Here is a 20,792-nt window from a genome sequence, read left to right on the forward strand (position 1 = left end):
TCGGTACTAATTTCATTAATTCGCATGTGATGTGAACAGTTGTAGGGAGGCACTGGGTCCATGCAGGGCACAAGTCCTACAAACAAGCGGTCTTCGAAATGGAAAAGTAGACGGAGATGGCGGAGCGAGTGGGCGTGCAGCGGCAAAAATGAAAGCACCTGCAGCGTCCACACGCTTTCTGTGTGCCCGCGAGCGATGCCCTGAGTGCATGACGAGAGAGGTAAGCCAGATCGTGCCTCTGCTCGTAACTGTTCGCGTAACCGCACGCTCGAGGCCACACAGAAAGCGTGTGGTCGGATTTTTGAATGCACACTCACTAAAAGTCCCGCCAGTGTAGCGCATGCGCTGGCTCAGGCGAGACCTAAAAACGAGGAGAAATGAAAACATTTCTTCTCTTTGCGCCTCGCTACGCCACCTCCAGGGTGGCGTAGCATTCAGACGCATTTCTAGATTAACGATTTCTCGTAAATCTGAAGATGTGTGTTGTTGCCATGGGTGTTGCATGAGAAGACCCACGGCAACACCCATGGAACGCCCCTTCAACGCAAAGTGCTGCTTGTGAAGGGGCCATATTTACAAGGAAATAGTCACGCGGGGTGTCTTTTCCTCTACTTGTAAATATGGAGGAGCCCCCTGCGCCACCAGTACGTCAAATAAAGTGACGTACTGTTGGCGCAGGGTGCTTGTTAATCTGCCCCTAAGTGTCGGTGCCGAGCGCCGGAAACCACTGGCTCAAATTAAGCACTGTGGGGGGGGGATTTGAGGGCAGGGGAGTTACGCTGTTACTGCGGGAAAGGGGTATGCTGCTACCATGGGGATTGGAGGTGGTTTCTTCTTGTACTGGGGGCTTTGAGCCGCTATTGAGCTGCGGTGAGAGATGTTCTGTTGCTACTGAGTGCGTTTTGAAGCATCTGATTAGAACCAGGACGTCCCTGCTGCAGATTACCTGTGGCAGGTTCTTCAGTTCATTTAGCCATACTTCCCTGAAGGTTCCGAGACGCCCCTCCAGCCACTAGAAATGACAGAAGGTCTGACAGTGTGTGGATCCTTTGAGCCATGTAGCCCCGGGGGTGACCTGCTCTGTGTCTGCAGTTCCTTGAGTTCAGCAGACCGTAGGGTGACAGGTTTCCTAGGCCAGTCTGCTGGTCCCCTTCAGCAGCAGAGTTGATGGACTCTGTACCCCTGGCCCAATTGTCTGCTTCCATCAGCCATTTACAGTGACAAGTTCTGCCTCTTTGTGCAGTGCCCATCCCTTGAGCCCAGCTAACCACAGAGGTGACAGGTCTGTGTCCCCTTCTTTCCTGTGCTGTTCCCCAGAGCGAATCCTGTACCGCGGGTGGCAGACTCTGTGTCACTCTGACACCCCTGGCCTATCCTGTTCCACAGGTGACAGGCGCTATGTCACTCTGACGCCCCGTGACCCATCCTGTCCTAAGATGACAGGTCTGTGTCGCTCTGATGTCCCCTGACCTATCCTGCCCTCCAGGTGATAGGTTCTGTGTCACTCTGACACCCCTGGCCTATCCTGTCCTAAGGTGACAGGCGCTGTGTTGCTCTGAAACCCCCTGGCCTATCCTGTTCTATAGGTGATAGGTTCTGTGTCACTCTGACACCCCTGGCCTATCCTGTCCTAAGGTGACAGGCGCTGTGTTGCTCTGAAACCCCCTGGCCTATCCTGTTCTACAGGTGATAGGTTCTGTGTCACTCTGACACCCCTGGCCTATCCTGTCCTAAGATGACAGGTCTGTGCCGCTCTGATGCCCCCTGACCTATCCTGTCCTACAGGTGACAGGCTCTGTGAAGCTCTGGCGCCCCCTGACTCGCTCTGACACCCTCTGGCCAATCTTGCCCCACAGGGTACAGACTCTGTGCCGCTCTGACACCCCCTGGCCTATCCTATTCTACAGGCGACAGACCTTATTTCGCTCTGACAACCCCATACCTATCCTGTTCTACAGGTGATGTGATCTGTAGCTCTGCACCAGTTCCAAAAGTCACAAAAAAGGCTCAGCCCTCCTGTACAATTCCCATTTGCTCCTGGTCACTCTGTAGAGCAGACAGGCTCTGTATCTCAGTCCGTCCTGCCCTATAAGGCGAGAGACTCTCTACACCTGTGACAATCTCCTGTTCCTGTATACCTCTAGAGGTGACAGGCCCAGTATTCTTCTTCAAGTCTACCAAGTCTATCTGCTTTAGCGATGACTAGTCACATACCCTGTGACAACCCCCTCTTCTGTCTAGAACTAGAGGTGAGAGACTGTAGCTCAGTGTAAAGCCTCTAAGTGACTGAGTACAATGGGTGACATCAGGGTACATCTGTGCCAAATACCCACTCTCCCCAGCCGTAAAAGTGACAGGCTAGGTGCCTCTGTACTTAGTTTCATCTCCCCAGCTGTAAATGTGACTGGCTTTGTGCCTCTGTACTTTGTTTCATCTCCCCAGCTGTAAAGGGGACTGGCTTTGTGTCTCTGTGCAAATTGTGTAATCTCTCCAGACATGAAGGTAACAGGCTCTGGACTTGAGGTCCAATAATGAACCATCAGTCCTGCAGGGGGCAGGCTCTGTATCTCTGTGTCAGTCCCCTTATCTCGTCATCCTGGGCCAACCATCCAAGCCTACTTGTCATTGTTTCTTTGGTTGTGTTGACTTGACATCTACGTGTAGCACTGTGACCAGCCTTCTTTCTCCTTTTCCTTGCTGCAGGGATCACCATGGATACCGCAGTCCTCCTGCTGGTGGCGCTACACTCTCTGTGTTTGGATTCAGGTAAGATAGCGCCTAAAGTGTGGGTTTGTGCATAGTTCCTGCTTTCACACTGTGAAGAGTTTCTATTATATGTGCAAGACACGTTAGGTCAGAGGTTGTCTTTACTTAACTGCAGTGGCGGCTGGCATGACACGGGCATGGCAAGGCGGACGCAGGAGGGTGAGGGCAGGCGTGGAGGGGAGGGCGCAATGTTGATCAATGTAAAACAAAAAAAAACAATTATTACACACTTACCTTGCTGCTGGTGCCGGGTCCTGCGTCTCTGCTCCTTGCTCATGCTCTCTTTGTGGGACATGAAACCAGGAAGAACAACCAGGCTCCCCTGACCAATCACGGTGCTGCATTGCAGTGTTGTGATTGGTAGGCACCCCATACCAATCACAATGCTGCACTGCAGCGTTGTGATGGGTTTTGTTAGACTTTCAACCAGGGAATGCGGGCCTGTGCTTGTTCTCCACACAGGCTGTAATGAAAGTGCGCATGACTGGTTTGGGCGGCCAAACAGTCATTGCGCACTTAGGAGCGGGCAAACCACTCCTCCCCTGCCCTGCTCCGTGTGCAGAGTAGCCCCGCCCACCCACCCTCCTGCAAAGGAAACATAAAATGATAACTCAAAGTTACTGTCATTTTATATTTCCTTTCCTTTACACTGCTCAAAAGCAGTGGGGCGATGCTCCTCCGCCATAGCAGGGAGCCGCCACTGAATAACTGCCCTATTTTATGAATCTGCATGGAATAGTAAGACATGTTTATCCAGTTTAAGTTCAGCATGGCAAGTTTCCTGGTGTTTGAGATGGAATAGAGTTGGAGGAGACAAAAGCATTTCTCATTTTAACTCCCATAGGAATCTGTGCTCTCTGCTACAGAAACATGACCAGCCTGATCACACCAGGCTTGCCAAGAAAGTAGGACTCACTCAAGGAAGTGCCTTTCTTAGTTTCATGGAAATCACTTCTCTAGTGTTTGAGAAAACAGGGTTACAAAATAGTGTTGGGTGGGCCTCAAAGGGTCTATCTGACTGTTGAACCTTAGGGAGATTTGATGAATTTAGTCAAAACTATCCTGTTTTGTTTAATTAATCTTAGTATTTTTAAATTTTCCAAATTCAGTCGAAGGGGGACAGGGACACAGTTAAGGGGGGAGTGAGAAATGTGTTCGTTTGTTAATAATAATGGCATCTTTTGATAATTCCGCATGACATTTGTCAGACTTTTCGCATGTTAGTTTGGCAAGTTTCATGCACCTCCATCGAGTGGGTTGAAGCAAATGGGGTTGGGGTGTTAGAAAGTTCTCATTTGCAGATAATTGTGGCACTGTTTGATAAATCTGCATGACATTTTGCAGGCTCACAGCAAGTTAAGGGCAGTGGAAGGACTGCAGGTGTCAGTGACATGCAATAAGAGGAGAGGATGTGGCCTAACAGCTAGGGCGGTCAGCCTCAAAACTGGGGAACCGGGTTCGAGTCTCAGCAAGGACGAGCAACACACATCCTGTGATTCTGGGCAAATCACTTTATCTCCCTGTGCCTAACAAAAATGAATGTGTCCTCGTGTAACGCAACTGGTGCAAGTGCCTTCGGGTCAAGTTCGCTCTGTATAAAACTCCGTAAAAAAATAAAAATAAGGGACAATGTTAAAGAAGGGGTGGTCAAAAATCTAGGATTTACTGCTACCCTTGGTGCCTTTCCATAGATCTGCATGCTATTTGACAGACCCTTGGCAGGAGGAGGTCGCTTATCTCTGATACCTTGACTTTCAAGCAAATTTATCAAGGGAGGTGGCATTAAAGGGGAGAGGGTCAGAAAGAGTTCATTTGCTAAAACCCCAGTGTCACTTTTAGAGAAATCTGCGCAGAATTAGAAATCTACATGTTTCATTTTCTTTTGGTACGTCAAGCTAAGGCCAATGAAGGGGTCTGAGATTTCCTGCATATCTGATTTGCTAATATCTTTAGCACCATTTGGTGGAGTTATGGATTTGCACAAAAACGGAGATATCCAAACTGGAGTTAACTTGCAAATTCCATGTTCAACTTGCATTTGGCTGCTTAAGAGGCTGGTTGTGTGCGGGAGACCACAGTTACACACAGCCCACGGCTTTGTGCAGTTGTTAGCTGCAAAGCAGTTAGTGCAGGGCCAGCCTGTGCCTAGGAAGTGCATTTAATTTAATTTAATTTTCTAACGCGCTAGAATCGACTCCCGAAGGAGTATCTCTGCGCAATAGACCGCTGGGGAACCCGTCCTGGCTTTCTCTGTGAGACGGTCCCTACTGGGTATCTCCAAGGTGAAACCAGGCATCCCCGGCGTATGTGGGGGGCCGTTGTGGAGATGAGGCAAGCTAATGCCCAGAGTTGCCGAGTGTGATCCCTGGTTAGAGTAGGCACCGAAGTGAGAATTATCGAGTCCGCTGACCCTGGTCCACTACCCTGCCGCCTCGGGAATTGAACCCTGGTCCCGGGCCGTCCTCTTCTCCCGGGTCTGCCGCCTCTAACCAGTACACAGCTGAAGGCCCTGTCAAACAGTGGGCGGGCTGCAACATGAGACAGAAGCATTGTCATTCACAGGCACACCCACCACACACTCATCACATATACACCACACAATGACCAGTGAACCACATTTACCTTTCCATCTCAAAAAACACAGCTCACACACCAAATGCAATGCTTATGACCTCACAACACTTTAGCAGTAAATACGAGAACAAAGAGCACATCCTGTGTCAATAGGCGAGCCATTTGTAATGTTAATGGTAAGGACATAAATCACCTTACTGGAGAGTTAATGTATATGACTTTTGAAGTCAAACAGTACATCAAGGGTGAAGCCCTGAGCACTTATTTTGGAGTGTGAATTATGGATGCATGGCAGGCGTGCAAACAACTTTTTAAAGAGCTAACAACAACCCGGACATTTCAGGGAAATTTCAGTTTTATATCGTAAACCTAACTGCATTTTAACAGTGTTTTTTTTATAATAGAAAAACTTTGCTAAATGTAAATTATACTTATCGTTACTTAGGTAAAATTAAGGTTTGGTGATAGAAACCCTCAGATATTCCTTGAGAAAGCACACAGTTATATTAACATTATGGTTACAATGCAAAATTGCGAAACCACTGAAATGTCACAGTTATGGGGAAACCCTAACTTGTGCTCCCACCATGCTCTGCCCATGACCTTGCACGTGACATCACAGATGCCATATCAAAGGACTCGATGACATCACAGATGATCTCGATAGCAGTATATTTATTTATTTATAAAGTTTTATATAGCGTGAACTAGATCCCGAAGGATATCAGAGCGCTTTACAGTTAGTGGTAGAGGAAGGAAAAAGATCACAACAAGTCTAAAATGGTGAAACAATATGCATAGAAACATATATGGTTCAAGCATAACAGATCCTATCTAATTCAGGAATAACGCAGAGTGTGCTAGTCAAGGATAAGATGATATCAAGGGAGTGAGATACATAATGATGTAAGGGGGGTGAATACAATTGTAACAAATAGAATTATTAACCAATGCTGTAGTATATACAAAGCGATTAGTGACCATCGTGTTAAGGTAAGAACTTGTTCATGAGGAATTTTTTAGCTTCCATTTTGAAAGCAACCTTGGAGGAGATTCTGCGAATTTCCGGTGGAAGAGAGTTCCACATTTTTGGTGCAGCGCCAGAGAAGGCTTGTTGGCATGTTCTTTTTGCAGAAGATCTGAGGTTTCAAGAGGAGGGAGTTAGCACTCCTAGAATGTCTACCCCCTCCTGATAGTACTAGTTTGTGCGCAAGGTAGTTGGGGGTTTTGAAGTGGAGGGCTTTGTGGGTTAGGCAGGCAATCTTCAATTGAATTCTAGCTTCAAAGGGGAGCCAGTTTGGAGATTTTAAGACCGGGGAGATGTGGGCATTTCGCTTGGTGTTCGTGATCAATCTGGCCGCCGCGTTCAGTGAAGCCTTTAGGGGGGCCAGAGTGTATTTGGGGAGGCCACATAACGTAGCACTGCCATAGTCCAACTTCGGTAGGACGAGCGCTTGGACCACTTGCTTGAAGTCAGATGGAGGTAGGAAGGGTTTGAGATTCCTGAGTGTTCTCAACACGTGGTTAGCACCCTTACACACGTTGCTAATGTGGGTCTTCATATTCAGATGCTTGTCCAGGGTGATTCCTAGCGATTTAGCTGAATCAATATTGCGGGGGGAGCAGTTGAAAGAGGTGAGTTGAATCATCAAGAGTTCTATTTTAGGAGTATATTTTGGGGGAGAAATGAGGAGGTATTCTGTTTTGTATGTATTTAACAGGAGGTGGTTCTCCGTTAACGAGTTTTGGGTAGTCACTAGGGTGGAGTTGAGTGAGGAGATTTTCAGATAGAGTTGGGTGTCGTCTGCATACATGTGGAAGCGAATGTTCAAGGATTTTAGAACATTAGCTAAGGGTTCAAGGAACAAATTGAAAAGAATGGGAGATAGGGAGGACCCTTGGGGAACCCCCATGTTGACTGGGGATGGCAGGGAGAGGGAATGGTTGGCTTTAACTCTTTGTGACCTGTGCTGCAGGAAGGATGAGAACCAAAGAAGCACCTGACCGGAGAGGCTCATCCTATGTTCAAGAATGAATAAAAGGTTGTCATGATTGACAGTGTCAAAGGCGGAGGAGAGATCGAGTAGGATAAGGAGGCAGGATTAATTTCGATCAAGCAACATTAAGATGTCATCCATCACATGAGTGAGAGCCAATTCTGTGCTGTGCCCACTCCTAAAAACAGATTGGCATTGGTCCATAAGATTGAAATTTTCGATATGTGTGCAAAGTTGAAACTGGACGCATTTTTCAAGGAGTTTGGCTAGTGTAGGGATACTGGAGATAGGTCGAAAGTTGTTAAGATCTGTTCTGTCAGCTGTTGTGTTTTTTTAAAATAGGTGTTACCTGCACCTCTTTTAGGCAATCTGGGATCGTGCCTTGTGACAAAGATGCATTGACTATCTTTGTCCAGAATGGGGAGATTTCTTCCTTAATTTCTTTGAAGATGTTGGGAAGTAACGGGTCTTTGAAATGATTTGATGGGTTAATACTCCGAAGAACCTTTTTGATCTCTGTTTCAGTTAGGGGAATAAAAGTATCCCTGGTGCGTTGTTCTTGATACCCCATCTGACTGGTTCTTCCTTGTCTAACAAGGGTAGGGGGTGTGCAGGTTTTTTGTGTAGCAGGAGAGCCTTCCTGGTCTCCAGATCGATGTTACTAAGTCTAGATTTCTCCGTGAAGAAGGCTGCTAGGTCATCACACGAGGGAGGGATGACTTTTGCAGCTGGACGGTTAGGGGCTTCCACCGATTGTTGTTTAACCAGTTCAAACAACTTCTTGGGTTGATTAGACGCTTGGATAAGTTGGGATCTGAAATATTCCACTTTAGCTGTCTTGATTTGCTTGTTATAAGCGCTTCTTGCTGATCTTAGGGTTTTTAGATGGTCCGCAGATGGTGTGGATCTCCAAGAACATTCGATGGTCCTTAGATTGCGACGTTCCAAATTTAGGTTGCCATTGAACAAAGTTTTAGATCTTTTAGTAGGTGCATTCTTTTGCTGGAGTGGCACTATAGAATACATGATACCGGCAATGGAGGAATTGTAGTAGTCTGTAGGAGTCTCTGCATTGACTTCAAGTATTTCTCCTTGGGGAGAAAGGGCCCGCTTAAAGCGGGTTGCTAGGTCAACTGTGTTGATATCTCTGAGGTCTCTTTTCTATATCTTTGGTTTAGTTCTTTGTGCCTTACACCGGAGGACCTCCGAGTTGAGATGGAATGTAATGATCTGATGATCCGACCAGTCACATGGTATGATGGAGTCCAAAGTGATGTTATGACCTTTGGAGATGATGAGGTCTAGAGTTTCCCCTTTAGTGTGTGTGGGTTGGTCACAATGTTGAATCAATTCGTGATCGTTCCAGAAGGACTTAAGGCACGAAACTGCTTCGTCATTAGTATTTGACCAATGTAGGTTAAAGTCCCCAAGGTAAATGTGGGGCTGGACTGAGTCCACATTGCCAGAGATGATTTCCATTAATTTCTCAATGAAGGGGAGATTGTCGCCTGTGGGTTGATAGAAGGTGTTTAATTTGCAGACCAAATGATTGTTACTAGAGACGTTGAGGCAAAGGTATTCAAAATTAGCTGGCGAGGAGGGCTCTGCAAGGGAGACCACAAGTGTGTTCGGATGTATACAAGCAAGACCCCCTCCCTGCTTCCTAACTCTATCTAGGCGAATTATGTCATGTGAGGGGGGCACCAAGAGGTCTAAGATTGGGGTGGACGAAGGATTGAGCCAGGTTTCAGAGTGCCCCCTACGGCTAGTCCGGCCCTGAGCTGAGTGCATGAGTCCTCTAACAGCGATCATTTGGCCATAACCAACTGTGCATGGCCTTTGACGCTTCACTAGAGCCAGGGACGGCTCCTCCATTTTAGAGGAAGAGAGTCGCCCCACAAGCCCCAGAGATAAAAAATAAAATGGTAATAAAGTTGATTTATTATCTTTTATTTTTCAGTAACCCGTCCCGAACTAAGTGTCAGGACGGAGCGGGCCAGCGCTGCCGAGAGGCAGCAGGAAGGTGTGCACTTTAAAATGTGCATGTCTCGTTGGCCGGCAGTCTTGGGATGGCCAGCCAGACATACGCCTTTCAAAGTTCTCTAACCCAGCTGTCATAGACAGCTGGGTTAGAGAAAGAGCAGGCATCCAGTGTTCTTAGGAGCGCTGAGAGAGCCTGCTCTATCCAATCCTGGTGCTGGGTAGGGCACTTCCTGCATCGGAAACTTCCTGGAAGACACCCGAGAGAGGAGGATGTCGCGCGGCGGAGGTAGGTGAATAATCTTTGTGTGTGTGTGCCCCCTCCTATCCCTCGCCCTCGGTAAAAGCCAGCCGTCAGTGACTAGAGCATGGTTTTTTAGTCAGGCCCTGCACCCACCATCCTGGCCTTGGATTTCAGTCCAATCCTGTGGGTCATGCACAGTGCAGAATGAGAACAGGGTCTGCACAATACTCAGTGTGAACATAACTCACTGCACATGGCCTTCCACAGTGTGAATATATCTCACTTTCTTTCCAGCTAACCATCTAAATTGTAAATCCATTGAAGAGACCATGCACTTTCTTAAGCCATGCAGAGCTGGGGCTGGGCAGAAGGTGTGGTCTTTGGAAGCAACTCTGCTTAGGCCCCAGTCCTTCCACATGTTGGCCACAGCTGGTGTCATATATGATTCCGAGCTTCTTAGTGTTTGGACATGGAGGTTTCACAAATCTTGTTAATTTAACAGTCAAGCTTGCATCCAGAGTCAGGCTGCCTTCTAGTCAGAACACACCCAGTTTGGGTGGCTGTTAGAATCATTGCAAGGTTTCCTTTCTGGCTGCTTGAATATGTGTTGGAACAGAGTGTATTTTGAACTGATGTTTCAGGATTTTTATTGAGTCTTGTATGGAACACTGCTAAATAAGCTCTTTCTTGGACCATACAATTAGCAAAACTTGCTTTAACAGTAAGAAAAACACATCGAGGTCAGCTTCCAGGACTCTAACCGGGGAACGTCGTTTACAACGTGGTGTTTACACCGCACAACCTTTTCCCCGCAGCTGTTACAACGCAAGTCGTTACTACGACCTGCGCTGGATGGCGCTGTGGGATAAGGAATGTTTTAATTTTATAGTCCAACACCTTACCTACTGTTACGGGGACTGGTGTTGCAATATAAAATTAAAAAATTCCGAATTCCGCGCCCTCCAACGCAAGTTGTTGTAACGACTTGCGTTGTAAAACCTGGGATGTCAAGTACCGCGATCTAAAAGATCGCGTTGTACTGACATACATCCACTCTAACCACCTCACAACGAGTAGAATCAAATACATTGTTATAATAATTAATAATAACCACATTGCCCCCTTCCTTGAAAGTCAACCGCACAAACTGATAATAAGGAGAGGACCTGACATATCTTCTAATCATAACAGGTAGTAGTCATATGTTTATTGTATTTGTCCTAACCTATTTTCTGCATAATTTTTCTTGTTCTGATTTTGAGAACAGCAAGGGCATATTTACAACGCCCCTGCGATACATTAACGCAACCGGAGCGTCACTTTTATGGTGCTCCTGAGGCGCAGTGTGCCTGCCCATATTTACATAATACCACCCTGCATGCCTTTTCATAGTCTTGTGAATATGGCCCCCTTTCACGCATTACTCTGTGTGAAAGGGGCATTCCATGGCTGTTCCTACGCAACACCTATGTCATCCCTGCAACGCAGGCACCCTTGCACCATGGATGTCTGCACTGGCGCTAGGCAGTCAATTGTGCGCCAGCACAGGGGAAAATCCAGGGATGCGTCATACTGCTGTAAGTAGGATGCATCTCTGCACATTCCTAATGACGCAGCTCCACGCAGCAAGATAGCTGGCGGCGTCAGGGCCGGACTGTCCATAGCGGGCACCGGGCGTTTCCCCGGTAGGCCGCTAGGGTAGGGGCCGGTTTTGGGCCCCTGGGGGCCGTTTTTGTTACCGGGGTCGGCAATGTCGGCCCCCGGTAACAAAATCGTCTGAAACCGGCCGTCGCAAACTGCTCAACTGCACTCCCCCTGACCCCAGGTGGGCCAGCTGAGCAGTTTGCCAGGGCCGGTTTCTGTTCTCAGTCCGGCCCTGGGCGGCGTAACACCATTTTCTAATTAATATGCCCCCTAGTTTACCTTTTATTTTGGCTTGTGTTATACCTGCATGAATAGTGAATTTTATGTTAAAAACGTTTTCATAAACCCTAATTGGTTATTTTGTAGAATGCTGACTGCTTCTACTTAGTTTTTAGGTCTTGCCTACAGACAACATTACTTGTGTGGAGAAAGCCGTTGCTATCATAGAACATGCACATACATACACAACATATACATTTGCGTACAGTTACAGGTTTTTAGACAGCTCCTTAACTACTGTGGTTCAGCTGGTGTGATTAGACCTCTTTGTATATGTATTGATTTACAGAATTATGACAGGCAGTGTGACTAATTCTTTCATGTATCCTGTAAACAGTTCTCTGCATGACTTATCTGTTGATTGAAGGCAGTTCGTTCGTAGCTGCTGCCAATATACAGTGGCGGGGGGGTGGCGGAGTGGGTGGTATTGATAAGAAATTAAAAAAAAGACTTACCTGATGCTGCTGATCGCCTCCCGCCTCGGTGGTACTCTACTCGAATATGACTCATTAGCACGTGAGTCATTACATCGCGTGACATTACAACGCGGTTGTTACAACGACCGGATTGTTACCACGCAAAGCCATTACTACGCAAGTCATTACATCGACTTGCAGTAGATAGCGCTGACATTAGAAATACATAATTTACTATTCCAACTCCAGCCTACGCAACAGTAGGAAAGGTGTTTGAACAGTAAACTATACTATTTTTAATGTTAGCATGCCATCTACTGAAAGTCGATGTAATGACTAGCGTGGTAATGGCATTGTGTGCTAACAACGCGGTCGTTATAATGACCGCATTGTAATGGCATCGCAGTGTGATCACCGCGATGTAAATGCAGTGGCGGCTGGTGACATTTGAAAGTAGTGGGGCGTAAAATGTCAGTCAATGCAGAAATTGATTTTCAGATTGTAAATTGAATAAAAATAAATAAAGCCCTTTCAGCCTGATGGCCGTAATGCGCCTGCCACCTTCTAGCTCAGCACTTTGTCATTAAAAAAACGTTTACCATACCCTCTTATTTGTTCTGCTGCTGCAGAACAAACTACCACAGTGAGCAGGCTGTTTGTCTGCTCTTATCGGATACTTCAATTTATTTTAAAAACAGCAGGCCCCGGTATTGATTTTACAGCCCCACTGGGCTGCCTGTTGATATTGTTCTCGCTGTTTATCCCAGCGAAGCGTTCCCATCGGAGGCGCATTTTTTAACAGACATGCAAGGAATCGCTCCTTTGCCGTATAATTGTGAACGTGTGAAACAGAACCGGTAGGTAGGATTCTTTCCGGCTGCTCTGTTTCACAACACTCTTTGCACAACTGACGTCAACAATGCACTCAATTGATAGTCTGCAACGGTCCCAGACAACACTAATTTATGTACATTCAAGATGGCCTCTTGCCCGTTTTGTCTGGGCATTCTCGGTACTCGTGCCTTGCAGTTGTACAAGTAACAAACTGAGGAGAAAGTCAAACTTTAACAGACAGGTTCTATAACAATGATGAATATTAGGCAGAGATACTTGCCTGTAGCGTCCTTCTATGTCCTCCATATTGGACGCGGGAGCCTTTACATTCGCATTAATAGCTCTTGGACATTTTGTCATGCTTTTTACTTCGTTACTTCTCTTGCTCTTTGGCCTATTTTAAAAAAAAGTTGTTTCCCCGCCTTAATGATTGTACTAACCTAGCGTTTATACCAACAATTATAGCGTTAAAATTCTAGGATGGAGGAACTAGTATTCCCAGCAAAAACAGTAGTCACTGATCCATTGGTAACATCTCCCTCCACCTTTCAATCCCTGAAGGAAAGTGAAGTAGTTCTAAAGAGGCAATCGTGGCTCCATGACCGGACACTGAGAACAGGATTAAGCATGTTCCAAGCTCATTCAGCGCCCACAGAGAATAAAACTCTATAAATAAATATAAAAAACTTACCTTGGCAATGGCTTCCCGAGTTCCCGCTCTGACTCTTGAGTCCCGAGACTGCTCCCGCCATCCTGAAATTCGAATGCCGCCGCTCTCGTCACGGAAGGCTGCAGGCAGCCTCCCTCCCCTCCATGGCAGCCGGCGCTGATTGGTTCGGCCGGCTGCCCTAAAAACGTCATTCCACTTAGTCTGCATCCTGCAGAACAGAAAGTGGGAGGAGGCTTGGGGGAGCGGCTTGCCCTCTGTTGCTAATACTGTCTGTTTGGACTGCCTCTCAGGCTGTCCAAACAGTCCGTATTAACAACATTGGGCAAGCCACTCCCCCAAGCCACTCCCCCCTTCCCTGAGACTCGAGTCGGGTTAGTAACCAGGAAGGAAGTTCTGTTCTGCTGACTGTAGTGTTTTCTCGCCGTGCGAGAAGGGCAGGCAGAAACAAATGGTAGTTATAAATAAATAACTACCATTTGTTTCTGCCTTCTTCTCGCACGGCGAGAAAACAGGGGGGGCGGCGCCCAAACGCCCCCATGGGGAAACCGCCACTGTGTAAATGTCATTTACCCTCTAATCTACTGCTCCAGGCAGTCCCTGGGACCCTATCACAACCTCCCCATTCAATCCAGATGCTGCTCTCATGCTACTACCAAGCATGAGCACATCACCGTGATTGGCTTGAGCGGGCTGGTTTGACACTCTTTCAGGGAGTCTGTGCTGTTTCTCCAAGAGGCTATGGAACACAGCTGGGTTGGTGAAACCCATGTGCGCATGTCAGTTTGTCCCTCCTAAGACGGCCAGCCAAACGGACAGGTGCACTTACAGTGCCCACCACTCCTCCCCCCTGTCATGGCCCAGTCCTGCCACTCCCTACACATGCTTTCCTCACAGGTTCAGCCAGTCACTTATAAAATAAAATGGTAATAAAATAGTTTTACTATAAATTTTCTGAAGGCAGTGTTCAATATGTAAAAAACATAAGTGCCAGGGCCCTCGTCAGGCGGCCACTGTAGCTTGCACCACCCATTGCCCCTACCAGCGCTGCCAATAGTCCTAAGAACCATCAAATTACTACAAGTGTAACAATTCAATTTCTTTCAGGCCCTCCAACATTATAACAATGGCTTGGACATCACAAATTGGTAGTTTTTAATGGATATCGAATTAATGAACAGCTGTTGTTGTGCTCATCTCTAAATTAGAAACACAGCACCACCATGTGAAAGCCTGTCTTAAGTGCTGATGTGGACAATTAGTTGCTAGTGCAGACCACCAGAAACCACTGGTTCAAGTTATCTCTGATTGAAAGGCACAAGGTAGGTTAGTCACTGGACAATATGCAATGTTTGCTGATAAGCAAGCAACAAAGCTAGAATCTGGCCAGTCAGCATAAATGTATACATGTTCGTATGCCTCTTCTTCAGTAAATTTATCACGGAAAGGATAGTTTCCTTGATTTGTTCAACATGCAATTTTAGCTTCCAGGCACTTTGCCTACTATGTAAGACATTCAGATTGATCCCCACCGAATCCAGAAAGACGGTCACTTACACTCTCATCAGCAGCAGACTCAACTACGGCAACGCACTCTACCCTGCCGTCACCAAGAAACTCCTCAGAAAACTATGAAACATTCAAAATCCAGCAGCTAGACTGGTCCTCAGCCTTCCCCGTTGCAGCCACATCACCGAACACCTTGGAGAACTCAACCAAATTATCACTTTCAAGCTTCTCTCACACACACATATAAAGCTCTCCACAACGCAGGACCAGCATATCTGAACCACTGCTTCTCATTCCATGTACCCACCAGACACCTCCGCTCCGCCCAACTGGCCCTGGCCACTGTGTCATGGATCCACAAGATTAGAATTGGAGGAAGATCCTTCTTCTACCTCGCCGCCAAGTCCTCTCCACCTCAGTCAATCCCCGTCGCTGACCCAAATCAGGAAGGCTCTCAAGACCTGACTCTTCCACTGCACCCCTGTGCCCAGATGGATTAGCAATGCCCTCCCCTTCCCCCCCCCAGCAACAACATTACTGGTTTGCAATGTTTTAACTGGGTAAACATTCTGTCACAGTCTAAGATCCCGTAGCTCAGCTGTGAAAGTATTCTATTTCAAGAATTTGTGTTTCATAATGTTCATTTATACCAGATCTTGTAGCATAATGAGACAGTTTCAGTTTGTGCTGCTGCTATTAAAGTTCGGAACCAATGTTTTAAACGTTTACAAATAAAAAGATTCAAAAAAGGGGGTGGTGATGAACAGAGTGTCTGAATTAAGCAGACCACTCTTACCCAGTCCAAAGATCAGGGCTTGATCCATCACCGTTTTTTAGCTCACTGCACCATCCCAGCTCAGAACCTGGCTACATGCAAATTAGTCTGTTCCTGTCCCAGTGCATGATGGAAACAGGGCAAACCAAACTACCAAGCCAATTCTTATACTGGGAAGGAAACAAGCTTCCGGGGATGGTTTCTGGCATTTCAGCCGTCGTCGGCCCGGCTTGCTTGAATCCTGATGGTGCAGTGAGCAAGGGACTCATGTCTGAGTATACCCTACCACACCTATAGTGGCCAAAAACGATTCAAAAAAAGGGGTGGTGATGAACAGAGTGTCTGAATTAAGCAGACCACTCTTACCCAGTCCTAAGATCAGGGCTTGATCCATCACCGTTTTTTAGCTCACTGCACCATCCCAGCTCAGAACCTGGCTACATGCAAATTAGTCTGTTCCTGTCCCAGTGCATGATGGAAACAGGGCAAACCAAACTACCAAGCCAATTCTTATACTGGGAAGGAAACAAGCTTCCGGGGACGGTTTCTGGCATTTCAGCCGTCGTCGGCCCGGCTTGCTTGAATTCTGATGGTGCAGTGAGCAAGGGACTCATGTCTGAGTATACCCTACCACACCTATAGTGGCCAAAAACGATTTAAAAAAAGGGGTGGTGATGAACAGAGTGTCTGAATTAAGCAGACCACTCTTACCCAGTCCTAAGATCAGGGCTTGATCCATCACCGTTTTTTAGCTCACTGCACCATCCCAGCTCAGAACCTGGCTACATGCAAATTAGTCTGTTCCTGTCCCAGTGCATGATGGGAACAGGGCAAACCAAACTACCAAGCCAATTCTTATACTGGGAAGGAAACAAGCTTCCGGGGACTGGTTTCTGGCATTTCAGCCGTCGTTGGCCCGGCTTGCTTGAATCCTCGGCTTGGTAGTTTGGTCTGCCCTGTTCCCATGATGCACTGGGCCATGGTCAGACTAATTTGCATATAGCCAAGTTCTGAGCTGGGATGGTGCAGTGAGCTAAAAAACGGTGATGGATCAAGCCCTGATCTTTGGACTGGGTAAGAGTGGTCTGCTTAATTCAGACACTCTGTTCATCACCACCCCCTTTTCTGAATCATTTTTGTCCACCATAAGCGTGGAAGGGTATACTCAGATGTGAGGCCCTTGCTCATTGCACCATCAGGATTCAAGCAAGCCGGGCCGAAGACGGCTGAAATGCCAGAAACCGGTCCCCGGAAGCTTGTTTCCTTCCCAGTATAAGAATTGGCTTGGTAGTTTGGTCTGCCCTGTTCCCATGATGCACTGGGCCAGGGTCAGACTAATTTGCATATAGCCATGTTCTGAGCTGGGATGGTGCAGTGAGCTAAAAAACTGCGATGGATCAAGCCCTGATCTTTGGACTGGGTAAGAGTGGTCTGCTTAATTCAGACACTCTGTTCATCACCACCCCCTTTTCTGATTCATTTTTGTCCACCATAAGCGTGGAAGGGTATACTCAGATGTGAGTCCATTGCTCATTGCACCATCAGGATTCAAGCAAGCCGGGCCGAAGACGGCAGAAATGCCAGAAACCGGTCCCCGGAAGCTTGTTTCCTTCCCAGTATAAGAAATGGCTTGGTAGTTTGGTCTGCCCTGTTCCCCTGATGCACTGGGCCAGGGTCAGACTAATTTGCATATAGCCAAGTTCTGAGCTGGGATGGGGCAGTGAGCTAAAAAACGGTGATGGATCAAGCCCTGATCTTTGGACTGGGCAAGAGTGGTCTGCTTAATTCAGACACTCTGTTCATCACCACCCCCTTTTCTGAATCATTTTTGTCCACCATAAGCGTGGAAGGGTATACTCAGATGTGAGTCCCTTGCTCATTGCACCATCAGGATTCAAGCAAGCCGGGCCGAAGACGGCTGAAATGCCAGAAACGGGTCCCCGGAAGCTTGTTTCCTTCCCAGTATAAGAATTGGCTTGGTAGTTTGGTCTGCCCTGTTCCCATGATGCACTGGGCCAGGGTCAGACTAATTTGCATATAGCCAAGTTCTGAGCTGGGATGGTGCAGTGAGCTAAAAAACAGTGATGGATCAAGCCCTGATCTTTGGACTGGGTAAGAGTGGTCTGCTTAATTCAGACACTCTGTTCATCACCACCCCCTTTTCTGAATCATTTTTGTCCACCATAAGCGTGGAAGGGTATACTCAGATGTGAGTCCCTTGCTCATTGCACCATCAGGATTCAAGCAAGTCGGGCCGAAGACGGCTGAAATGCCAGAAACCGGTCCCCGGAAGCTTGTTTCCTTCCCAGTGTAAGAATTGGCTTGGTAGTTTGGTCTGCCCTGTTCCCATGATGCACTGGGCCAGGGTCAGACTAATTTGCATATAGCCAAGTTCTGAGCTGGGATGGTGCAGTGAGCTAAAAAACGGTGATGGATCAAGCCCTGATCTTTGGACTGGGTAAGAGTGGTCTGCTTAATTCAGACACTCTGTTCATCACCACCCCCTTTTCTGAATCATTTTTGTCCACCATAAGCGTGGAAGGGTATACTCAGATGTGAGTCCCTTGCTCATTGCACCATCAGGATTCAAGCAAGCCGGGCCGAAGACGGCTGAAATGCCAGAAACGGGTCCCCGGAAGCTTGTTTCCTTCCCAGTATAAGAATTGGCTTGGTAGTTTGGTCTGCCCTGTTCCCATGATGCACTGGGCCAGGGTCAGACTAATTTGCATATAGCCAAGTTCTGAGCTGGGATGGTGCAGTGAGCTAAAAAACAGTGATGGATCAAGCCCTGATCTTTGGACTGGGTAAGAGTGGTCTGCTTAATTCAGACACTCTGTTCATCACCACCCCCTTTTCTGAATCATTTTTGTCCACCATAAGCGTGGAAGGGTATACTCAGATGTGAGTCCCTTGCTCATTGCACCATCAGGATTCAAGCAAGTCGGGCCGAAGACGGCTGAAATGCCAGAAACCGGTCCCCGGAAGCTTGTTTCCTTCCCAGTGTAAGAATTGGCTTGGTAGTTTGGTCTGCCCTGTTCCCATGATGCACTGGGCCAGGGTCAGACTAATTTGCATATAGCCAAGTTCTGAGCTGGGATGGTGCAGTGAGCTAAAAAACGGTGATGGATCAAGCCCTGATCTTTGGACTGGGTAAGAGTGGTCTGCTTAATTCAGACACTCTGTTCATCACCACCCCCTTTTCTGAATCATACAAATAAAAAGAAGCACAAAAATGATATTGGATATTATGCCAGTTTTGGAAGACCTGTTCAGGGTTTAGAGTAGAGGCTCTACACGTATAATATTGAGCATGAATTCATGCAAATTTTGCAGTGTGGTCGATTTTTTTATGCAGTTACTTACTCCCATACTTTGTGTTACTCTGCAACATGGCTCGTGTTTAGATTATAGATGGGACCGATGTTAGTCCTCGAATAAGGACTAGCAGAAGCACTTCTGAGCTCGTGTTTAGTATGAAACCCATTGCTACCTGTAAAAAATTGGGGGTTTGATTGAGGGGGTGAGAAACCTTCTCAAGCAGAAACCACAATTCCTTTCAGGGTGAACCACAAAAGTCACTAATTTATCTACTGCTTAAGCCTTTAGCAGCTTGGTACAAAAGAAGTCAGGGTTAATTTGGAGGCAATGTGTTAAGAATGTATTCAGCATTCAAACAGTAATGAAGTGAAGACACAACACAAGAAAACTCCCATACAAATTTAGAAGAATAGATAATATGTTAATAAATAATTTAATACCAGAATGACAAAAATCCAAAGGAATTATGAATTTGTAAATTTTTGAGTAAAAAGTAGTGCCTAAAAGATCAAAGCGCACAACATGGACATCTTCTAGTCCATGATGAAGTGTGGTTCGGATACACAAGGTAGATTGGACCTGGTCTCTAGTTACCTTCAGACTTAGAAGAATTTTGGAAAAATATTGTCTGAGAAGGTAAAGATCAGCGGGGCAAGAGAGCCGGCGGTGTCTGAGGAAGAGGTGTCATTGTCAGGGAACCGCTAAGAAAAGTCGCTGAGAAGATTCCTATGTTGGGACATAGGGCCCTATTATGAGTACGGCGGTCCTGGGACTGCCGTACTCGCGGTGGCGGTCCGACCACCGCGGTCCATCTGCGATATTATGAGTGTGGTGGTCGGACCAGTAGCAGCCCACTACAACACCGCTGGCACCACCAGGATCCTGGATCCTGGATCCTGGATCCTGGATCCTGCAGTGCTGGCGGTGTAGGAAATGAGGAGGAATGAAGGCGGTGCCGATCATATTACAACTTGCTCTTCCGCAAGTCTTTTCATGGTGGTGCTCCTGCCATTAAAAAAGAGGGTAGAAGTGCAAGGAGAGGGCCCCCGGGCAAATCTTCCCATGGAGGTGGGTGCTGGGGGCACATGATGTGCCCCCCACAAGTGCATGGTGGTGCGTAAACTGGGTGGCATGCATGACATGGTGCATGCCACACCTTGCACGGACGAGCATTGGGAGCTGTCACAGAGGCGGTATGCTGTATAGGCTCTCCTATGAGCCTAACATGCCTCCACCGTGAGACTGCCTGCAGCACTGTCCAACCCGCCCATGATTATACTCGTGATCCGGCGGGCGGGCTCAGTAAGGCCACGGTGGTCTTCCTGGGACCGCAGTGGTGGCAGTCCCAGCTGAAGACAGCCAAAGTCGTAATGAGGCCCTTAGTTTCTTTTTTTAGAAGTTGAAAATCTCCAGCCGGACGATCCTGCCAGCTGTAGCTAATGAGGGCTCCAGGAGGCTGGATACCCTTCTGAAGAGAAGCCGCTGAACAGGAGTTACTGCTGTGGAGAAGAATGTGGAAAGAGCTACCCTGAAGTCAGGCTGACCAGCAATGCACCTTAGGCAGATGGGCGAGCAGGTAGGTCCAGTCTTTTGTCTGTTCTCAAAGGACTTTTTGATTAAAATATCTCCAGGTCCTTATTTGGTTTTTTTTGCCTGTTTTGGCCCTTTTAGCACCACCTCTGCAGGTTCAGGACATGGAGGGCACCACTTGGAGGGCATTGCTCACTTCTGGCAAGTCCAGCTGCAGGTTCAAGGATGTTGGAGCTTTTTATAGCTTCTGTAGCTCAGA

General features: G+C 47.3%; 1 protein-coding gene across 1 annotated transcript in view; it reads left to right on the plus strand.

Moving 5' to 3' along the window:
* Positions 1-2,703: 2,703 nt before the first annotated feature.
* Positions 2,704-20,792, plus strand: part of LOC147678400 (uncharacterized) — a 123,254-nt gene continuing 105,165 nt past the window's right edge. The window contains exon 1 of the mRNA XM_086946575.1: positions 2,704-2,766. Coding sequence (XP_086802701.1) covers positions 2,712-2,766 — 55 coding nt within the window. The 5' untranslated portion in view covers positions 2,704-2,711. The remainder of the gene's footprint in view (positions 2,767-20,792) is intronic.

The sequence above is a fragment of the Lissotriton vulgaris genome, chromosome 12 (genome assembly GCF_964263255.1).
Source record: "Lissotriton vulgaris chromosome 12, aLisVul1.2, whole genome shotgun sequence".
In the NCBI taxonomy this organism is placed as follows: domain Eukaryota; kingdom Metazoa; phylum Chordata; class Amphibia; order Caudata; family Salamandridae; genus Lissotriton; species Lissotriton vulgaris.